We start from the raw sequence: 22,255 nt of genomic DNA on the forward strand, positions 1-22,255 counted from the left end.
TTATTTTATTTTATTTTATTTTATTTTATTTTATTTTATTTTATTTTTATTTTATTTTATTTTATTTATTATTTTTTTTTTAATCAAAGCTCTTCAGACCAAGACCCCACTATACGAAATGCCATAAAATGAATAAAAACTCCAGTGCTTGCCTTAAGGAGTTTATACAAGTGTTGGCATATCATAAGTTCACTAATTGAGGCTTCTTTTCACATTTTTTCTGTCATTTTACCAAGGGCAAGAACACTTTCTAAGGCAAAAAAGTCCTTGAGTGAACATTGTGAAGGAATTTAAACACACATATTCCATTAAAGCTAATGAAAGAAGTTCTTAAATCCACCTGAGTTTTTTAACCTCAGTTGAGACTCCTAGAGGGGATGGGGAAATCTTGTTAAGCAGAAAATATAGATGAACTCTATGTGGTCAAGTATGCTCAAAACACTTACTTTAGCATACATTGTTAAATAAATAGCACGATCTTCTATAGTGATTTGTACGGTAAGCATTAAAATGCATCCACTGCATCTGTAAAATGCATCCATATATCACCAGTGGCCAGCAGCAAAATTTTATTCTTTAACTTACTTTTTTCTTCCCAAAGCTCATAGTTACAATTATTGTGTCCTAATTATGGATAAAAGTTTCTGCGTATGAAACAATATATCCATAATAAAACTTTAGCATTCTGTGACTTTCATTTCCTGTTTGACATTTCATAGCTGGTGGGATACTTGGAAGAGCTGTGTTCTGATGGAAATGGAGTATACTTATTAGTATAGTCAGGTTTTAATTATTCTTTTGTGTGTTATAAAACCAGATCTTGTGTGGTTGCCAGCTTCTCTACCCTGACTGCTGTACACTTAACTCATTTTTATAATCTTGAGAAAGCTTGTGTTGTCTGGACAGCCAGCCGAACAGGACACTCAGAAGGCTGAATTATACGTCCTGTTCCCTACATGCTCTTCCTCCCCGCCCCCCCCCCCCCCCCCGATTGCAGCAATGTATCCTACTGGGAGTCCTCTGTGAAATACTACAGCACAAGGCTTGCTGTCCTTTGAGGCTGTCTCAGTAAAGGGAGTATCATTTAACAGGAGGGGTGTAAAGAAGCTAATGAGTAGGGAAAAGGGTTAGGGATGCTTGGTGAGATCTGCATGGGAACTGGTTTGGAAAGGAATTCAGGTTTGCATGACGAGTGAGACTTGTTAGGATGGACATAGAAAAAATATGATGTATTAACAAAGCAAACAAAAACAGGAGTGTCAGGGAGAAGGAATGAAGAAATAAGAGAAGGTGACAGAGAGGGAAAAGAAGGGATAGAAATGGAAGGAAGAGATTTTGAAAAGGAGATAGAACATATATATATATATATTAAGCCCAAGAAATGATAAGGAAGCAATTTTAAAAGTGTGATTAAGTAAACTGAGGATGGTGAAAGGCCTTGGCCATAGCAATTTAACACTAAATTTCTAAGGGCACTTAGGGAAAGAAGAATCTAGGATGGCAGATATCAATAACTCCCTGCCATGGACATACCTACACAAAAAAAGGAGATAGGGAATATAATAGAGTGCAAAGTGCACATGGTAGCATTTATGTGCTGGCATGCTCCAACAACTTCATAAAAGCTGAACAATTTTCTCCTTTCATCCCTTTATGATCAGTCAGGCTAGACGATGACCAGTCAAACTAGAGGACGATGAACCTGTATCTGATTTTCACTTTTCTCTGCTGGGTCTACTCTTTTCTGCTGTGGCATTTTCTGGCCAAAGTCACTCTTGATACATCTTGGTTTTCTTTAATCTTTCTAATTCTCTGTGAATATGCATCAGAGGGGGGAAGGCTACTCTGACTTCTCAGTGGAAACTTATTAAAAACTGAAAGTTTGAAGGATCAACACAACTGTATCATGATAAGAGTAGTGCTCAGATTTATTGCCTTCTACTGCTCTGTATTAAAAGGACATTTTGTGAATGCAGGTTCCACAAGTGACATTTAATTTGAAAGTCCTTCAAAACACCTTTAAAGCCCAAACTATGCAACACCAGCACAAGAAGCTGTATGATGCACTGATGCACAAATACTAGCTCAGAAATTTCTGTGGAACCAGATTTAGCAGATATCATAATACAAGGGGAGTCTTCAGCAGTTCCATGTTAGGTACTTTGACTTTTATATTGGGGAACAAAAATTCCTCCTAAAAAATTACAGCTATGTCTACAAAGACGGGTGCTGACAGATACAAGCCTTCTCTGTGAAAGTGCCAAACTGGCTGGAATAAGCCAGCTCTGGTCTGAAAACTGTATAGCCTTATTAGGCAGGGTTTATTAGCTCAGGCACAGTGCTGTATTTATGTGACTATATGGCTTCTGGACTGGAGCTGGCTATCGTCCCGCCAGCTCAGAAAGCAGTCTGAGGAAGTTCACATCTGTCATGCCAAACACATGTTCTAGAAGAAGAGTGGAAAAATCCTGTTGGGACTGGTAACGTTGCAAAATACAGTATTATTAGTAACTTTTGTGCTCTCTTTTTTTTTTTTTTTTTTTTTTTTTTTTTTTGCTAGTGGACTAAGGAAGTTATTACTAACAGAACTTGGTTCTATAAGAGAGGAATTTGCCTCAAAAGATGGGTGCAAAGGCATCACTTCTGTTTTCCATGTTTACAAGGTACTGATTCATTTCAACAGTCCCTGGGAAGCCTACTGCAGAATGTCTTTATTTTTTAAACTGTTGATGAAGTGGAATGTTCTGGATCAATCACACCACATGTTAACAACTGAAGCACTCAACAATAAAAACCATCCGAGGAACTTAAACAGCAATTATTGTACTTTTCTGATTTTTCCCTTGGCAGTAAGTTAATAACCCCATTATGGACTGACTACAGCAGAAATTAAAGCCATCATGTCTTCTCCATGGGATCATCTCAAGGAGAAGGAGGTATCTGGACATGCAAGAGGGCATCTATCCTTATGTGGTAGAGTAGAGCTGAGGAGAACTTATGGGTACCACAGCTGCTGAAGGCAGCCTGTAATATATTCTCATTTACTCTGTGGCAGACATGAGGAATTGGAAAGGAGACCTTGAACCAACTTTCCTCAAAACCACCAGCTAAGGCACCAAACAGAGATCAGGTGGAATAAATGGGCTGGCTATTACTGCCATAAAGCTTTGTGGAATGAAACCTATACAGGCTAAAAACTTAAGGTCACAGCCTCTTTAAGATAACTCATGTTGTGCTTTGAGCATCTCAGTCTACTTTTATAGACAATACATTTGCAAAATATATTAATATATTTGAAAGCTCCTGGAAACTCTGCACATTTTACTTTCCACTCTAGGGATTAGATCTCTATTCTTAACACATTGTATAAGTGCAATTTGTAGTGAACCTAGTGTATTACTGTATGATTGCTTGCATGTTTTTCCACCTTCTAAATTTCCCATTTCCCTTTTAAATCTCCTTTAAGTTCTTCCTTTTTTTTATTCCTTCTTCAGTGTGCACAGAAGTTATGCAGAAGATAGAAATGTAAAGCTTGAAAAAAGTCCCCAAAGGCAGAATAAGCCTATCATCTCAAACATTCCTGAAAGATAATTTTTCCAACTTATTCTAAAATGATGTTCAATAAAAGATGTTTTACAGAACTCTTAAGTAGCTTGTTCTAGTGCTTTTTCATGCTTAGAGCTAGAAAATTTTATTTTCTAATATTTACCTTATATCTAATATCTATCTAATATTTATATGTTGTTTCTCTGTAACTCCACAGTTGTTTTCTGCTGTACTAGCCAGTTTTTTGTTTGCACATTTAATACCTGTATCCTGAGAACTTTCCAGAATTCCTTCCTTCTTCAGTGTTTTTTTTTTTCTTGCATTTGCATAGATGCTATAAAATATGTAAGAAGTAAAACTTGCAAGAAGTTGATGCTGTTTTGAAGATCGCTTTGCTAACCGCAGAAGAACCCCTTAAATTTATGTCTGAGCTCTAAGACTTACATCCTTCCTGTAACTCTCTTAAAGACTTTAGTGCTTTAATCGCTTTATTTCTGTATATATTCTCTTTATGAATAATTGCAACAAGGTAGTGACATACTGAGACAAAACAGTACTTTCTGTCTATAACAGTACTCTTCTTTTACAAAATCTGCACCTTCAATCTCTCTCAAAATGGAAGAAACCTTTTATAATTCAGCCACCTCTCTGTAAATAGCAAGAGATGTTTCTGGATGCTTGAGAGTCTGATACCATCTATAAACTATTTTATCAGTACTTGTTTTTGCAATCAGCACAGCTGTTAGAAAGAGTAACAGGCTTTTATTTGCTATTGAACCATGGATTATTCTCCATACTAAAAAGGCAGGATATAAAATGTTAAGAGTTTAAATATTGATCTGGTGGGCTTATAGTGCTTTTAGCTGAGCCCTCAGTAGTCTTGATGTTGGAAATCCATTGAACTGCCAACTACATAAATCACTGAATAGATACTGGAATCATTAAGTACATTCTCTGTGATCCCTTGATAAAATAGCACAAAAGATTGAAATATTTGATTTTTTAATTTTATTTTATTAATAAAAGAAATGGTGCTGCTGTATTAACAACATTGTTTTGGTTTGCTGCAATATGCAATATTGAAAGTATAATCTTAGAAATAGAAAGCCTGCTGTGGTGAATGACTGTCTTTTATTTCTGTAATAGTGGAATTGGTAATACCTGTCTGTCCATGTAAATGTTTCAGGAATTTTTGTTAAAAGAAATTATAACAAGTAAGTAAAAAATGCTAATCATTAAATACAAGACATAGATCTGCTTGTAGACAGAAACTTTGCCAAAGGTTTATAGACTGTCATCTTTGTTAAATTCTCAAAATGTTCAAGACTGTTAGGAACTTGATAACTTTTTGATTAGGAATGTTGCTACCTTTACATTTGTCATGTAAAGTCATGTTGCATTTCATGCAGTGGAATCTCTTTACAATTAGCTTTTTCTAGATGATCATAATATCAAAATGTACCTTTTGATATTTGCAATAGAAAGCAGGCAACAAGATAGGTAAATTTCCTTGTGTGTCCTTACCTGGCTTTGTGTAACACCCATTTTCTGTACCTTTTGATTGTCTTTCAGCAACCCAGTGTAAACATGGTGCAGTTTATGATACCTGTGGTCCAGGATGTGTCAAAACATGTGACAACTGGAATGAGATTGGACCATGCAACAAGCCCTGTGTTGCAGGGTGCCACTGTCCAGCAAATCTAGTTCTTCACAAAGGAAGATGCATCAAGCCAGTCCTATGCCCACAGCGATGACATTTATTCTCTCTCTCAGTGGACACTAACGTGGGCGTCAGTGACCCCCCTGATGCTCACAGCCAGTGAAGGACTACAGCTGTTTGTGTGCAGATTCTGCAATGTACACATCTACTCACAGAGTGTAAATATGGTCCTGTGTGTGTATTTATGTGTGTTTATGTATACACATATGGCACCAACAAAGATAAATAAATGTATGCTGTGTGTATGTAGATACACATATCTATACACAAGTGCCCTAAACATAATTACAACCCATATATTTATATATATGTACACACACAAATATACATCATTTCTATATATCATAGAAGGATGAAATATTATATGTATATTTTTTGCTATAAAGTTTATGTATTATTATTTCTAAAACCCTAATCTGTAAGTCATTGTATAAATAAACCAGGTGTTTTTAATATAATACAGTGGCATTAAAAGATTGGTTGACTTTCCCATTGCATGAGTTTGTCATTTCCAAGGAAAATTTTCTAGGGCCACAGCATTGCCAGAGTGGATTAGTTTCAACACAGAATCTGGATTTACAGTTGTACAGGAAACACATTTCTCTGGGGATGGAGGATTTATCTAGGAATACTTCATGCGTACCTTAGAGCTGCATAGTGATTGGTGACAGTGCTTAATCACACAGAGAAAGCTAGGGATCAGCTTTTATGCTTTACTGAAATAACAGTGCAAAAGTATTTCCAAAGCTGATTGGCCAAGTGCCAGCAGGGAGAGATTTCTTTCTGGAACACACGAAGAGTCAAGGGCCAGATTTTCAAAAGTGTTCAACACCCAGCAGCCTGCTTTGAAAATCTGACCACTTCCCATTTCATATCCTAATATCCCATCTATGTTGTTGTGCTTGGCAGTAGCTGTGAATACACAATAAGGAGCTTGAAGAAAATATTCATGCATGTTTTAGCCCCTTTAGCATGTTCTAAATTGCTGGGTTTGTTTTGTATTCCACCGTGGAGTTTTTGATTTCAGTGTGCCTTAAAACATGCAATAATGCTGGGTTTAGTAACTCATTTATTCTATCAGCATGGTTAAGAAAAAAGACAAATTCTCCCTTTCAAAAAAACATTAGAGAATGTCAGATGCTAATTGGAGAACTCCAATTTATTTCCTTACTGGTCTTTTGCTTGAGGTTTATGAACATATGGTCTCTGTGAAGTTTGCATGACTTTTGAAGTCTCCTGGGGAAAAGCAGTAATATGGGATTTCATTAGAAACTGTTAAAAAAGCCATACAACTTTCTCAAGCCTAAAAGGGGGGGGGAAGGGGGCGGGGGGGGGGGGGCAATTTTTCTTCCACTGGAAAACCTCTTGTAGAGCCTGATGGGATGTTCTCTTGAGATGATAGAAATCTTTGGGCATCTGATGGAGGTTTATAATGAAGCAATGTCCTCCCACACAACTACTTTCATTATGCCTTACATTGAAATTGCACATTGTGATGCTTTGAACAATTTTCCCCTTTAATTCTTTGCCCTCCAGGAAGCTTTGCAGGGTCTGAGTTTGCAGTGAGTGTGTGGGTACAACACGTTTTGGGTTATACAGCCTGTCTGCGATCCTGTTTTGGAGGAAGATGCTAAGTGCGCATGTATACCGTAGGCACCACGCTGTTTAAAATGCTGTACCACCACAGTGTTAAAAAGAGCTGGGCAAATAATGCCAGGAGTATTCCACAGATGTTTGTCCAAATCTTGAATAAACTCAGCTTTCTCTTTTTATGTCCCTTTTGTGTTCATTTTCTTGGAACAATAAAATAATTCAGTTTTACTGGCAGAGCGGGTTTCAAAGCCACATGCACAAGTGCTCTGGGAAGCAGAATTGCAAATGTGTAGATCCTGTCAGAGCAGGAAACTGAGAGAGTTTTATGCTGGTCATGTGATAATTGAGTAGCGAAGCTGAAATTTAGAACAATTGCAATTGGTCCATGGAGTTAAAACATGAAATAGCAGTAATTAAAATAATCTAAAGTATCAGTTATACCACAGAGCATTTCAGCCTGTGAGTTTTCAGTGCTGAGATATGGCATCTAAACTATTAAAAAGGTTATTTGCCCAGCTCTAAGTTAGGATAGATTTTCATTACTGATTGATTTTCATTACTTACAGTGTTTCCAAAATAAAATAAATAAATAAATAAGTGAATTGCATAGATGAACAGTGTATAGAGAGAGGTGTCCTTCCCTTTTCTTCTCCTATTAGATGAAGGTGAGTGAAAGGTGAAAGGAGAGCCCTCCAGCTCTCTCAGGCCACTGATTGCATTCAAGCAATGCTTAATTGCTGCCAGGTGAAGAGGTGACATAGACTGTCTGTAGGATGAGTTCTTTATTTTTTAAGTCCTAAAATGGTTCTGTTTGAAACCTGACCTACAGGTCGCTGCAAAATGACTCATTCCTCAGTTTAGCTTTTCTACATCTGCCTAATTAAGGGCAGCCCCCTGCTTCAGTGATGTGGACTGAGGAATAAAGTGGTTTTACCTCTAAGCTGTCTGATTGTGCCCTGGAGCTGTGTTGCAGAGATTTTTCCTCCAAATGCTGCAGTTATCGAGGCCATGGTGGAGCTATCATCTGCCCAGTTCTTGTGTATAGTCTGTGTATAGGTTACAACTGAGCTATTCAGACCAGATCAGTTCCAGTTAGGGTTGTCTCACTCCTCTCTCCTGTTTGCCCTTTTTTCCAGACTATTCAAAAGTCAAAAGTTTAGCCCAATAACATCAATAACAACATTACCCTCAGCCTCAGAGAGTTTGATTTGCAGCCCATCTTCCTTCTTAGTGCAGCATTCTTTCTAATTCTGCTGTCTTGGCTCATGAAATATTACCCCTAGGATGCTAGAACTGGAAACTTCCTGTGTACAACTGGAGATTTATTTTTGACTAAATTCACTGATAATCCAATTTTAGTATGCTATGGCAATAATGTGGTAAATATGTGATTAAATTTTTTTAACAATACGATAAGGTTAATAATCTATATGGTATATTCACCATACAAAACTGATGGTTTTTGTCTTGCTTGTGCTTATGTCAATCTGTGCACATAACTTTTTGCCAATTCATTAAGGTGAAATATATTTGAAGGAGTGGATGTTCCAACAAAAGAGGGATCCAAAAGGAAAGTCTGAGTTGCAGTGTTGCAATCCAGAGGATGGACTCAAGGAAAGACTTCGATCAATAGCTTTGCTGTTAACCTGCTATGCATAAGAAGGGTTGCATAACCCTGGCAAGTCATTTAATACTCTGTACTTCAGTAGGGAAATTAAGCATTTGTGTTTATGCATCTTTTTTATGTTTGTAGATTTAAACTTTTCTGAAATGCTAAATCTCACTGGGGGGAATGTCAGCTGGTATTTTACCAATCTACCCAGGTCTGCTTTGGATCAGGTTGTCCATATCTCCCATATCACTGTCACTTCAAAGTCAGCTTTCAGTTGGCATATGTGGAGGTAGAATACATTTACTTCCCCCACCATTTACTTTCAACTGAGTCTATTTTTAACATATACATTGAAATTTATAAACCATGGAGTCAAACCACAGCCAAGCAGAGCAATTTAAGTTGTAGCCCAAAACCCTGTAGGTACTCCTACATCTTCTAAGAACACCTTTCTTCCATGGAGTTAGTTATGCACTTGGAGCCAAAAAAGAAGATTCCTATATCCTACCCAAATGTAAACCTATCCTTAAATCACATAAATAGATTCTGGTAGATGACCTAAAGAAATAAGTTCTTCTCATCGGGATCTTCTCTGCTTTGTTTGAACATAGAATTCAAATATAGTGTGACAGTGCTTAGCTTCTTACTGACAGAAGCTGACATTTGCAAAGGATGGGCTGATCCTGATCGACAGCTGAGAGTTACATTTTTTTCCCCTTCATCAACAGTGGACAAGGTAACACCAGAGATAAGGGATATAAGAATAATAGTCCACGCATTTGCAGATGGACAGGGTGGAGAAGGAGATGCAGACAATTCAGCACTGAAGTGATGAGATGTTTCAGGAATTTCAGGAACAGTCCCAACTAAGGGGGCATTATGCTGAGATTTCAGTATTTGACAAACAAGAACTTTATGCTATATGTACTCAACAAATGCTTGTGCTACTATCCCCGATGTTTACCATTTTAGTAACCCTTGGGGTGAGAGAGACATTTCTGCCTCCTTACAGAAACCTTTGCAGAACCACTGCAGAGTTTAAGAAAAACAGCCTAACTGCACTGCCATTACAGAATTCTTTCTCTCCCTATGTAAATGTTGTCACACATATTACTATTTCTAGTTCAATCATCACTATGATACCTGAGCACCAAGCAGACACTGTAACAACAGAATAGGGTTTTCCTGTGAAGGCAAGGTAACTCTTGATTCCTGAAATGGCCAGGCGCTGTGCTTTGCTTGAATGAAGATGGTACAATAATGTGAGGACATGAACAGGCAGGATGGCAGAAAAAGTTAGAGGCAAATAATAAGGGAAAAAGCAGTAATAGGATTTTTAGTGTTTTTGTTGTTATTGTTTTCCTATGTGGATATTTTCTCTCTACATGGTAAGAACCAAACTGTGAATGTGTTCCCTGACAAAGGTAAAATATGTCTGCACTCCCTGAGCAAAAACAAAACTAAAAAGCCAAACCAACCATGGTGGAATCACATATTGAGATCTGAACAGAACAGAAACATTTTGGCAGGTATATAAAACCATAATTAAAATAAAATTATGAGCTTCTATTCTAACTTTTACTCACAACCCCTAAATCACAGTAGAAAAAGTCACCTCAGTTAAGGAAAGGGCTTCCTGGGCTGAGAGCAGGCAAACATCTGCAGAATATGGCTCTCTTGCTTCCATGAACATAACAAATGTGTTTTGGTTTCCTCTTTGACATATACTTTAGTGCGCACACAGCTATTCCCTGTCTACAACAGTCAGAACAAAGGCTAGAAATGCACATTTATAACTAGTCTTGCTCCTGGCAATAAGATGGAATTGCAAGTTCTATTCAATATTAAGAGGGCACAACTTTTCTTTTTGACAACAATGTTTTTGCTAGGCAGCAATGTTGCCCAGCATCAAGCAGTATTTTAGAGAATCTAACCAATGTTAAAAACAAAATGTGGCATTTGCTATCTGCATGACTTTACCCTTTTAATTGCACATTATAAGTTATACTAGGCCTGCATACAGGAGGAAGTTGGATTTAATGGAGTTTGTGCACGTGGGACGCAGCGGGCAACATTGTATAATTACCGTTGTCTTTGATAGTGGTATGCGTTTCCCCATGTGATGCTTGTACCTGGGCATCAGTGTAATTTGGTTTTGCACATGAAAGTGAAATGATGGGAATGGAGTAATTTCCTTCCCACACAGACCCACATTTTTTTCTTATCCACTGGTGAAGAAATGCTTCAAAGTGTGCTTCACAGAGTGGTATGTGAGCCTCGTAATGGACAGCTAAGTAACCACCTGTAAGTAGCAGTAATTTAGCCTTATACTCTGGCAGTAAGTGGTTGGTACTCTAATGACCCAGTCTTTCAAAGCACTTAACTATGTGCTCAAACTTTGAATAACCACATTTGTTTCCATGGGGCAACATGCATGCTGACTTCTAACCACATGCTTAAATGGTTTGCTGGGTCAGGGCCAGAGAGTTCAGCATCTGGCATGATAAAATTTTAAACCTTATAGCATGATATTTCATATTTCTTCATCGTTTCTATATATAGATCTGTTTTATGTTCATATTGCTATCTTAGAACATCATAGAAGTCGGTGCTTTTTGGAGACTTTTTTATTGAGACTTTAGAAGATTGAAGTTTATTTATTTTTCTACTGATTTCTGATGTCAATACATAATTTCTTATGTTCTAATTTCCTACCCCATTTATTTCTTACTTTTGTTAAAAGAAAGAGATACCGGACTTGATTTCTTTTTCATTTTGCACAGCTGAAAGGAATGAACAATTTCAGTGACTAGCTATACTAGTTTTTTTATGTTTCTAGCTATACTAGTTTTAAACTGGTTGAGATCATACTGTCACCAGCCTAATTTTATTATTGTGGAAGTAATCCCTAGTCCTGGTGTGGCTGCCTTCAATTATTACACTTCTAATTGCTTCTAATTGCTTCTAGCTGTAGTTCAATATCAATCTCTCATAGTACTGTGTTAGAGCAAAATCATCTATGGCCCAAATCAGTATAAATATTTTGCTGCAAGAGCTCTTACTTTTGTAGGTTATGATAAATAGTACTGATAAGGAAAAAGGAAGAATGAATATAGAAACTGTTGATAAAAAGAGGATTTCAAAGCTTTTTTTTTTTTTTTTTTTAATTTTACTGAAGTATTCATCTTCCTTAATGAGTATCAAGTGGCTTTCAAAACCTATAGGAAAAAAAAAAAAAAAGACTGTTTTCTACAGGATATGGATCAATACCCAGAAGCAGGTATGTACTATAGCAGTTTTACAGCTAAGATTTCATAATGCCTTGAACCGAGAGAAAGAAATGAGCAGTGTTTGGAAGAAATTACTTCTCCCATCTTAGATACCTGAATGTTTGTTAGTTTGCGATGTAAATGCACAGGTATTTGAACTCCACTCTTTGTTGTACAGTCCTGAGTTTCTTCATACTGATGTGCATCGAGAGTAACCCTAGAGGAACCCATAGAATAATACCTTCTGTCAAAAGAGAAGGTTTTTATGTTATATGTTTATATTTATTGGGGGTGGATTTTCTGTTGTTGTTGGTTGGAGTAGGGTTTATTTATTTATTTATTTTTAACTTTTATTTTTTGTTTTGTTTTTGACTTCTTGTTCATTATAATTAACTGTTACCCTGCAAATGATCAAGGGAGGTGAAGCTGCAGGGAAAATTACAGTGTGTATCACATTATATTAGATGCTTGAAGCTATTAACTTTTGGATGGGTTACTTGAAATATTTCATATGCAATTTGTGGAGAATGTTCTGTGATGTCAAGAGCATCACTGCAAAATGTTTAGATTCTAATATTTAGAAATCTTTTGCTTACTCATGCTAAATTTTTAAGAGGTTTCGTTTGAGGTGCATTCATGGAACTAAGAAATCTATTTAAGATTCGACTAAATTTCGGAGTATGGTACATCTCAGTTTATAACTCTTGAAATTATGTAGTTTAATGTATTCTCCAGAACTGCAAAACAGCAACTTTGAGACGTGTTTTTTTTTTGAGTGTCTATACACTCATTGCAATAATGTTGTACTAATATAATTTTGTAAGAGTAGGATTTGATGAGTATATTTGCTAAGAGTTTATTCCCTTATAAAATTAATATTTATTATCTTTATGCACATAAAAATTGAAGCCTGATAATTTCATAGCCATCCGTGAAAACAGCTGCCCTGATTTGCAAGGTCTGACTCAGAAAAACAACAGATTCCACATAATGACTGATACTATGTTCTCTAAGACCTGATCTTAAGTACTGTAACTTCCCGGGAGGGGAGGGAAGAGTGCAGAGCCATGCAGAGAATTTGTCTGCAGTTCCACCTGTGATTTGGGAACTGGTAATTTGGGACCATTTGCTCTGGTGATGACTGGCTTATGTGATATTGCTCAGCCAAGTTCCTTTACTGCTACTTGCCTCTGTTTTCCCTGTGGTGGAACAGAAATGGTAATGGCTTACCTGTGACTTTAGGAGCAATGAATTTCTTAGAAATCCACTGATCTGTACTTGGACGAGGCTTCTGTTGATGTTCATTGGTCTCCAGATCAGTCCTCAGAGTTATGAAGTATTTTTATTTCTTGCAAAGAGCTGTAGGCTGAGTGAAAAGATGACCTTCTTTGGTGGATTTCTCTCTTCTTTTTCCTGGGTTGAGATGGGGAGAACACAGAAGGTAAGAGATCTAGGAGCTTGCTTGATTTGAAATTATAGGACTACAGGTGTTGTGTGTTGCATAGCTACAGGACTCCCTGCTTACTTTGTACTAAGTATATTGATATGAAGGACAGCAAAGGAGCAGAATTTGCTCCAGCAGGGCACTTCTGAGAGTTAGGCTTCTCCAACTCTGCTTTGTTTGGTCAGCCTTCACCTTGTACATCATGGTTGCAATCTTTCCCTTCCTGGTCCTGTGCAAAGCATTCTGAATGCAATGGCTTCTGACACTCGTTCCTTCCTGCTCAGAGAGAACGTCTTCCCCTAAAAAGCAGAGAAGAAAGGCCAAACACAGAAGCTGAGGGGAAAAAAATGTCTAGTGGCTGTTTTTCATTTAAATGTTCTCCAGGTTTATTTACTCCTTTCAGGGTTTTCACTCAGTTCAGTCTAATAATTGTAGTACTTCTCTCCATCGCCTACAGTTCACTGTTGAAAGAGTTGTGATGGCTGGGAGTATTAGAGATAACTGATATGATAATTAAACAATATTGAAAAGCTAATATTGCTCATTTAGGATTTTAAACTGATGTGTAGCTTTTGTTTTTGTCATTGCACAAAAACAAAAAGTCACTGCACATTGAATTTGCCCTTGAAAGACAGTGCTTTGTCTTTGGCTGCATTCATCCTGTTCTATTAGTACATCTGGAATTCAGGCTCAACATAGATATTTTTTGACTCCTTCCACCATCCTGTTCTAGGACATGGTGTTTATTACAAAATACAGTTGTTAACTGTAATATAGTTCCTCTCCCAAGAGAAACTTGTGTTCTATCTGTAACTGTAGATAGTGCAATTGGAGAACTACATAAATGCAGTTTAAACATTCTGGAGCTAACATGTTTGATAGTAGACAGCATTTAAATAATTTTAATTTGATTAAGAAGCTGGAAAAAGATTAGCAGTTTTAGTTGCTATTTTCTGAATGTACAGCAGATGGTGCTTAACAAATATGTTTTAAAGCCAATGTATAAAAACAGATGAGACCAGCAATCTGAATTTTAATCATGCTTCCTGGTCTTTTTAATTGAAAAAGCAGCAACTTAAATGGAAAGCCCCCAACAGGATTGACTTACTTCAATATACACAATGTGCACAATGTTTGAAGGATGGGGATAAAACAACAGGTCTTCCAAAAGAGCCTCTAATGTGCTACAAGGAACTATACATTTGGAAAGGAATTAAGCAGTGGCAGGATTGTTTCTCCCTTGATTGTTGCTCTTTTCCTCCAGGCTCATCAAGGATTACTTAACTAATGGGAAAGATCCAAGCTCCCAAGTACTACTTGCCACATGGACAAAAGAAAGTGAAGAAAATTCTGTGATGGGACCCGGCCTGATGCTCCTGAATTCTCACTGGGGGAGTATTTCTTTGTACACCTGTCAGTGAAATAAGTGGTTTTTTTGTTTGTTTGTTTTTCTCCTCTTCTGGCACCAACAGATAAGCCTGTGCTGTGGCTGTGGGCAATCCTTTCCAAGTGTGGGTGGCACCTGTCTCATGACTAACTCAGAACTTGTGTCATTGTTTTTCCTCTTGGTATCTCATTAGCAAGATAAGCAAGGTGCTGCAACTCCAAGGTGCTATTTATGTTCTGCAGTGTCAAAACCTCAAGATGTATCTCTAATAAGGCAGATGTCATTACATATAAGCATAAGCTACCTTGAGCCAAGAGAATAGTATGACAGTTTGCAATGAATCATGGTGCTAAAGATAATTTACTGACATGCTTAGTAAGTTTTAACTAAGGTTTACTCTTTTTGAGGCATCTCTTTTTTCCAAATTCAATTTCTTCTTACAAAAAAAAAAAAGGTATTTTTCTGTTTCTGATGAAAGGGCTCACAATGGAGAGGGAAATTCACTGAACAAATGCTGATAATGTACAAAGAGTAGAAATACAAATATTTACACCAGTCATTACTAGTTAGTTGTGTACCAATCCCAACCTTGTCTGATCTCTTCTTAACCTGAAGGGCACTTAGCTTACAGCAGACTGTGAACTGCAGAATGGCCATACAAAACTCATTAAGAAGAGCTTTTAAGGTTACATTATTGGACTAAATTCTCTGGATTTGCACTGATGTGAAAGAGTGGAATGCTTTTAGATGCTCTACTTGCCTGCAAAATAGCTGCTCATACTATAGACCTGCCACAAATTCAGAGTCAAAACTTGTCTCAGTGCTAATAGGGAATCAATTGGCTATTTCTGGAAGACCCAGGAGCAGAGAGGATGGGGTACCCATATGTCTTAAGGTCATCTGTCCTTATCCTTGCCTGCGGCAGTTTTAAAGGCGAGCCAGCCTGATGCAGCTGCAGGCCTAGTGCTGGCGCTAAGAGTTCTTTAAGGAACTGAACATATGAATTGGATGCTTTTCCACCATATCTGCATGGGGATGCACATGATGACCTGCCAGCTGGACTTGGATGCAGGAGTCTCACATCTGCAGTAGATTTACTAGGATTCAAAAACTGAGTAATTTGAAATACAGGCCTGACCAGATTAACTTTGAAAACACATGGTGCCATGAGATGTTATGAATCATATTTACTAGCCCACATGGGGCAGGGAAACATCAGCTTTGCTGATTAAGCAAAGCCAGAGTTCAGGTTTGAGAGCAAAGGTGACTGGACCATTAATGATTCAGAACCCCTGAGATGCAAGTGGAAAGCCTGACGCCAATTCAGCAAAGAGGCTGAGGATCCACTATGACCAGACAAGTGCAAGCTATGCAAAGGGGCCCTTGTTTCTTGCTCTGGAGCTGAAGAGGTGCTGCTGCTGCTAGCATCTCTGGCATATGATGGCATGATTGTTCACAGTCAATGGGAAATGATGTGGATTTATCTGAGATGTAGTCAAATGGAAATGGCAAAATTCTCTCTGAAACCACTGTAGAAACAGAATTAAAGGAGCCTCTGTTCAATGATCCTAAGGTCAGTTTTAGAAGTAAGCAATTTCAGCCAAGGTTGTTTGGAGCCTGTGTGTGAGCAAATGTCAGTTTAACCACCATCTGCAGCTGCTGGCCCACTTTATCCCTTTGTTTAACTTTCTATTCTCATAGGCTCCTGCGAGCAGACCACAGTGCTGCTGAGGCAATAATCAATACTCTTCTAATTTCAATGCACTTGACACTGAGAAAGCCAAGTTTGATCTTGAACTTGTTGAAACAATCTGGAGCAACAGACTGGTTTAAGTTGCAGATCCGTTATGATCATAAAGCAGTAAGAAAAAGATTCATCATCCATTTTAATGATGAAGGTTATTTCTCCTTTCCCCCTGAAATCAGCATATCCCTTTCTGGTGTGGAGAATGACCGCATTTCTCTACCTTGAGTCTTCCCAAGGTAAAAGTCTCACCTTGAGCCAAATTCTTCCTGCCTACTTCTGTCCCTGCCACAGCCTACAGCAAGCTGAACAGAAGCACAGACCTGGCTCTCCACAGACCTGCTCCAAGGGATGGTGAGACTGAAGTAGCATTAGAAGGATCATTGAATGAAGCCCTGATTAATCTGAAAGGATGAAGCCTTACTGCTGTGTGTACCTGTAGCTGGTTAGAACCTGTGCTTTGAAATTTTCAGATTTGGGAAATCTGAAAGCTGCCATCAAGGGATGCTTATTCAGTGTCACAGTTTCCAAAGGAGGGGGAAAAAATAATTAAAAACTGAAAATTTAACTAAGCTAACTTGCAGCAATATTTGTTGTCTAATATATGTCTCCTTTGCATGCCTGAGAAAGCATAACACAGACAGTGTGAGATAGGAACTGGCCTGGCTTCTGGCTAATCATAATAAGGTGTTCCTGGGAGCAGATGGTATTGGGATACATCATTTAAAGATGTATGAGTTGCTCTTTTCTTTACCTTTGGGTTTATCTCTACCACTGTGAACTGCAACAACCAAGCTGAATGAAAGTGACTTATGTTGGTGAAGTTAAGCAAGTGTAAGTGCCTGCTGGCTTGGACACATAATATATAAAAAAAACAGAACTCTTACATCAACCACTTCAGTCTGCATCCAAGCTCAGCTCTCACTGAAACTGACAGGTATGCCACACACTTATTCAGAGAGAACAGAAAGGCAATTACACATCTTTTTTTGTTGTGAATTGGATCAACAGAAAGCACCTTTCCAAGGCATGGAGCAGGATGATTAAAGTCTGAGCAGGAACTCTACAGTGAAATGGCAGCAAGGATGGAGCAGGGGCATTAATTTCATTGAAGTTGTGTGTGAAAGGAATTAGAAAGCAGGCAAACAGCAGGACAAGGTATTGTGAAAGAGACTGGAAGGGGATAAGAAAAGCTTGTGGTGCCCAGGGCTTCTTGGAAGGAAGACTTGGAGAACTGTGTTTGTAAAAGTCATACTTTCCCAATGCTTTGTACATAAACAAGAATACCTTATCAAAAACAGGAAGTCCTTACTGCAGCCAAACAAAGGTGACCTACATAATCAATTTCTAAGAAACAAAGCTTCATGTTGTGCCTAATTGCTTAAGGGCTAACACTTAAGGAAAAAAGGCAGGTGTTTGGACTGGATGCTCAGTAGCCTAAGTTTATGGAATTTATTTATGGTGTAGCTCCAGAACAATACTAGAAGCCATACCAGCTGGTATAACATGATATAGTTGTTCAGTTCCTTTCATTATAAACCAGCAAACCATTTAGGGCACCGTCTACACCTTGTAAATACACCTGACCTGTTGAAACAATCATCTTCTCCCTGCAGGAGCACACTGTGATCAGGAAATCATTAGAAGAACATTCACAGAGCTCCAATGGTCCACACCTAGCTCGGCAGTCCTTGCAAGCACAGGGTTTCCTTTCACAGGCCCTAATGCTCACCTTCTTTTCTAACACTCACCTTTTTTTGTATGGACTCTCACCTCCCACTGCTGTGGCCTTCTATGTGGGGTTTTATGGCTGTGGCTCAGCTTGAGAGGATGAACATGGAAGACTTGCTAGGTAGCTCACAGTTCAGCCTCAGGTCCATGCTACATAACTGTGTCTGCTGTAAGGTAGAGATGACAGCTTTACACCAGTGCTTTATGAAAAGACTGTGAAGAAACTTTTCCAGACCCTCTCCTTCATGTTTATCTATCAGTATGGCAATGAACAGGGTGCTCAATAAAACCTTTATTTTTAAGTAGGAAAGGCCTTCCCTTTGTGGTTTTTTTGTTTGTTTGTTTTTTGAAAAAACAGTTATTAGCCAAATAGTCTGTTTGCTCAAATCAGTATTACTTCTGTAGACCTGTATCAACTCCTCTTGACATATCCTAGATTAGGAGAAGCATTCATTTGGAGGTAAGCAGATATGAATTTCTCTCTAAACTAGACCAAAAAGCAGAGCCAGATCTGAATGCTGGTCTGAGAACTCAATGGGAAAATCCAGTTTAGACTGCAGCAGGATTGACTGCACAGTCTTAATAGGCAGCTCTGGATCAGAAACAGGAACTTTAAGTCTAGCTCCAAAGCTTGCACTTCTTAATGCCTGGCTGCTATTACCATGGACAAGCAAAGCACAGACCCCAGATCCTTTTTAAGGCTGATCTCTTTATTAGCTTATCAGTTGTAAATAAATAGATTATACAAGTTGTTCTTGTGTTGTGATACTTCCCAGCAGCCACACTGAACTATGCAAACTTGTTAGGTTGTTCCAGATAGCCTAGAAAGCAAACCAGCCTCTACTGAAAGATGGGACAACAGGCTTTTAAACAATTACGAGTGAATCCATGACGACATTTCTGAAGTTTGTTACAAGCAATGACTGAATGCTATGACAACCCTGAATGTTCATCTCCATACTGGAATGAATAATGATTATATTATCGGGGTGATGTGAAATATTGACTACAAATACATTATAAATGCTTTCCCCTCTGTAATTGCATGGGCAAGATTAACTGAAACTCTATAGGCAGCTATAATTTTTGTGATAGTTTGTAACTATACTTTATGGAACTTGTAATAAATTACCTATACTAGCAGGAAATAAGAACAATTTTTATTTGGACTGTTAAGAAGCCAATAGTACATTTCTAAAAAGCTATATACACTGTTTATGGCATTTAAAACAAGTAAAAATATTGTTTTGGTTATTTTGAAGGTAAGTAGCAACTCTGCAGTCATTCTTTGCAAATTCTTTCCATTAGCTGTAAGCAATCTACATAGATTTTCATACCTGTACATTTAATTATAAAGAAAGTTTGAATAAAGCAGATCAAAAGTGCATTTTTAGAAAATTGTTATGGCATGAATTTTGTTTTAAGGATTAGACCGTTAGCTAAAAAAAAAAAAAAAAGGGTAACTTTGAAGACTGTATTTATGTGAACTACCTTCACTAGCTATAAATAACTATAGACATTGCTCTGAATGATAAAAGGCAATTTGAATTCTTTGTAAGCTAGTTAGTTCTCACAAAGTAGTAATGGTCAAGGGGGGGAAGTGTAAAACCTACTAACAGATTAAAGCGTAACTTTTGTTTTGTCTTGTGGAGGTATTTGTCCATCTGAAATGAGTGAACAATGGATTTTGCTTGCAAGGTAGTAAGGTTGAGATCTGCTTTGGAGTTGTTATGTAGCTATAAAAGGGTGGAGTTATGTAGCTATAAAAGGAGTGTAAACCTCTTTTCTTTGAGGACTGTCCAGCAAAGAAAGACACATCTCAAACGGCAGCACTTCTCAGTTTGGCGGGCGTTTCCCTTCAGGCTTTTCTCCCAGCAGAATGACGAACACTACATGCAACATAGCAAGCCAGAACCACGTTCCTCCTTGGCACTCATCAGGCCGTGACTATGAATGCAGGCAGATGGCACAGTCATGTCCCTATAACCTCTGATGGGGTGTACAGGTTCTCAACTCTTTGACGTAGCTGGTGCCCATGTCCACGGGCTGCACACCGTTGTGATGAGCCCAATGCTTCAGCCAGCTTTCCTTGGGGCACCATCCCAGCACACAAGCGAGGCACTGGCTGCACCAGGTCAGGTTTCATAGTGTGCTTTGTGCAGTGAGGCTTCAGCACGGTTCCAAGGCAGCCAGCACCCCAAAGCGTCCAGCCAAGCCAGATGCGGGTTACCCCCTGGAGGATGCCAAGCGTGCCAAGGGCTCTCATCGTGAGTGCTGCAGGGCGAAGGCACACATCTTGTAGGCGGTGTACAGCAGCAGGATGGCACGCAGCATCCTGCGGCACATGGCAGCGGCCAGCCGGGCCTCGGCCTCCCGCAGCCCGCCGGGCCCCGGCTGCCGCGGGGTCACTACCCGGCAGAAGGCCGAGCGCTCTGACACCCGCAGCGAGCCGCTCCAGCGCGGCGGCTGCGCCGTCACCGGCCGCCCGAAGACGGCGTCGAGGCCCCGCAGCCTCACGGCCTGCGGCCGCCGCAGCGCCGCCCCGCGGCCCCGCAACCCGCCCGCCGCCACTGGCGGCAGGCAGCCCCCGCGGAAGGGATGCGCCGAAACGGTGGCGGCATGGAGAGCGGGAGGCGGCGCGCCCCGCAGCCAGAGCAGCGCTTCGTCCAGGGGCGAGCGGGGCGCCCACAGCTGGTAACCGCCCGCCATGCGCTGCCCGCCTGGCCGCGGGACCCGGGCTCGGGCTAGGAGCTGCCCGCAGAGCCGCGGCCGTTGGTTGGGGCCGGCTGGGGGCGCCCGGCGGCGGCCTGCCCCCATGCTGCTGTCACCTGGCGCAGAACCGCTGCTGCTTGCCGCGGGCAGTGGTTGGTGTGTTCCCCCTCACACACCTGTCCCCACAGCTCATCGTTTTTCCCTCTCTGCTGTCCTGCAGACTTTGTCACAAATGTCTATCAGGTTCACCTTCACCTGGTGATCTGATAATACTTCCTCACTGCTTGCTTAAAATCCCTCCATCATGTTAAGTTTAAACACCTGTATTGGAAGGCCATTTTAAGAAAATGTTAAAGCTGCCTTTACCCAAATTTTCAGAAATGGCAAAGCCTTCTTTACACAAATTTTCAGTCACAGCAAATGTCTTAAAAATTGAGAGTACACCAAATAACACTCAGCCTCCTCCCTCAATCAATAGTTTAGCATTTCCCATGTATTTACAGTCCTAACAGTCCAATTTTCCAGCTGTGACTGCTGTCATCAGGGTTTGAAATTCTCAGTTTAAGCAGGAGCTGCACAGGGGGGAGGACTGAGCTTCTTTGTAGACAAACAATTTACTTGCAATTTTAGTTTTGGAGTGCTTTTACAAGCAGTTGTAAATCTGCCTGCTACGGCATGTTTTCATTTTCCTTCAGCTTGGGGTCACTGCAAATATATATCGCAATGCAAGTTGCAGGATGTGCTTCTCCTTGAGGGGGAAAAGGTTGAGTTTTACAGATGGACAAATTTTGCCCAAATGCTTCTGTAAAGACGGAAAAATGTTACAGAATTTCAATAGGACCAATTTTATTTTCAGTCAAAAGCCTCCAGCAAGGAGGGCTGAAGCATGCTATGAACAGCAAGGTGGCTGAAATGGAAGAAAAAGCCTGCCTCGAGTGGCAGCTAAGCTCACAAAGAATAACTAAAAAAACTTCTCAGTGGTAAATTGCTGAACTTTGCTGTAGTTAGCTTAGTGTTTCAAGTCGTGGCTGACTTGCCTATCATTGTAAACAAAATGTTCCTTATAAATGGTTCCAATTTGATACAAAGCTGTTGGAAGGCATACATATGAAGTACAGTGAAAAATATAAAAAGTGCTCCTTAGAAATACCAAAGAAAATACATATCAAAACAGTCATCACAGTTACAAGAACACAAGAAATTCACAATCTGGAATTGCAGTTTATTTGTGATCAGCAAAGAAGGATCCAGCATGGCCCATTTAATTGAGTACAGCATAAATTTTCCCTTTGGATTAATTTCTCTGGGAATAGTTTTTTTTTTAATTCAATAGCATGTGCACTTCCCTAGCTTGGATGAATGCTGTTTACGGAATATATATAGAGAGAGAGATTTTAATATATATAAAAATTTAATTTAATATATATAAAATCTTACTAAAATATTATATATTTATATATAATATATATTATATAATATATATACATAATATATATA

At 39.2% G+C, this 22,255-nt stretch overlaps 2 protein-coding genes and 1 long non-coding RNA gene across 6 annotated transcripts in view; 1 reads left to right on the top strand and 2 right to left on the bottom strand.

The window, feature by feature from the left end:
• BMPER (BMP binding endothelial regulator) overlaps positions 1–7,453 on the top strand; it is a 157,630-nt gene extending 150,177 nt beyond the window's left edge. For all 4 annotated transcript variants that reach the window (XM_035316957.1, XM_035316955.1, XM_035316956.1 and 1 more), the window contains one exon: positions 5,119–7,453. In XM_035316957.1, the coding sequence (XP_035172848.1) occupies positions 5,119–5,300 (182 nt within the window). In that variant the 3' untranslated portion in view covers positions 5,301–7,453. The remainder of the gene's footprint in view (positions 1–5,118) is intronic.
• The window catches only part of LOC118161515, a 28,726-nt gene extending 10,365 nt beyond the window's left edge, over positions 1–18,361 (bottom strand). Inside the window, exons 1-3 of the long non-coding RNA XR_004748062.1 lie at positions 18,067–18,361; positions 13,266–13,483; positions 12,971–13,153 (exon numbers count right to left, since the gene is read on the bottom strand). This is a non-coding gene — a long non-coding RNA (uncharacterized LOC118161515). The remainder of the gene's footprint in view (positions 1–12,970; positions 13,154–13,265; positions 13,484–18,066) is intronic.
• A 1,793-nt stretch (positions 18,362–20,154) lies between these two features.
• On the bottom strand, positions 20,155–20,755 carry FANCD2OS (FANCD2 opposite strand). The gene has a single exon (XM_035316970.1). The coding sequence runs from the start codon at positions 20,753–20,755 to the stop codon at positions 20,309–20,311; it is 447 nt and encodes a 148-aa protein (XP_035172861.1). The 3' UTR covers positions 20,155–20,308.
• Positions 20,756–22,255: the final 1,500 nt, after the last annotated feature.

The sequence above is a fragment of the Oxyura jamaicensis genome, chromosome 2 (genome assembly GCF_011077185.1).
Source record: "Oxyura jamaicensis isolate SHBP4307 breed ruddy duck chromosome 2, BPBGC_Ojam_1.0, whole genome shotgun sequence".
NCBI classification, from domain to species: domain Eukaryota; kingdom Metazoa; phylum Chordata; class Aves; order Anseriformes; family Anatidae; genus Oxyura; species Oxyura jamaicensis.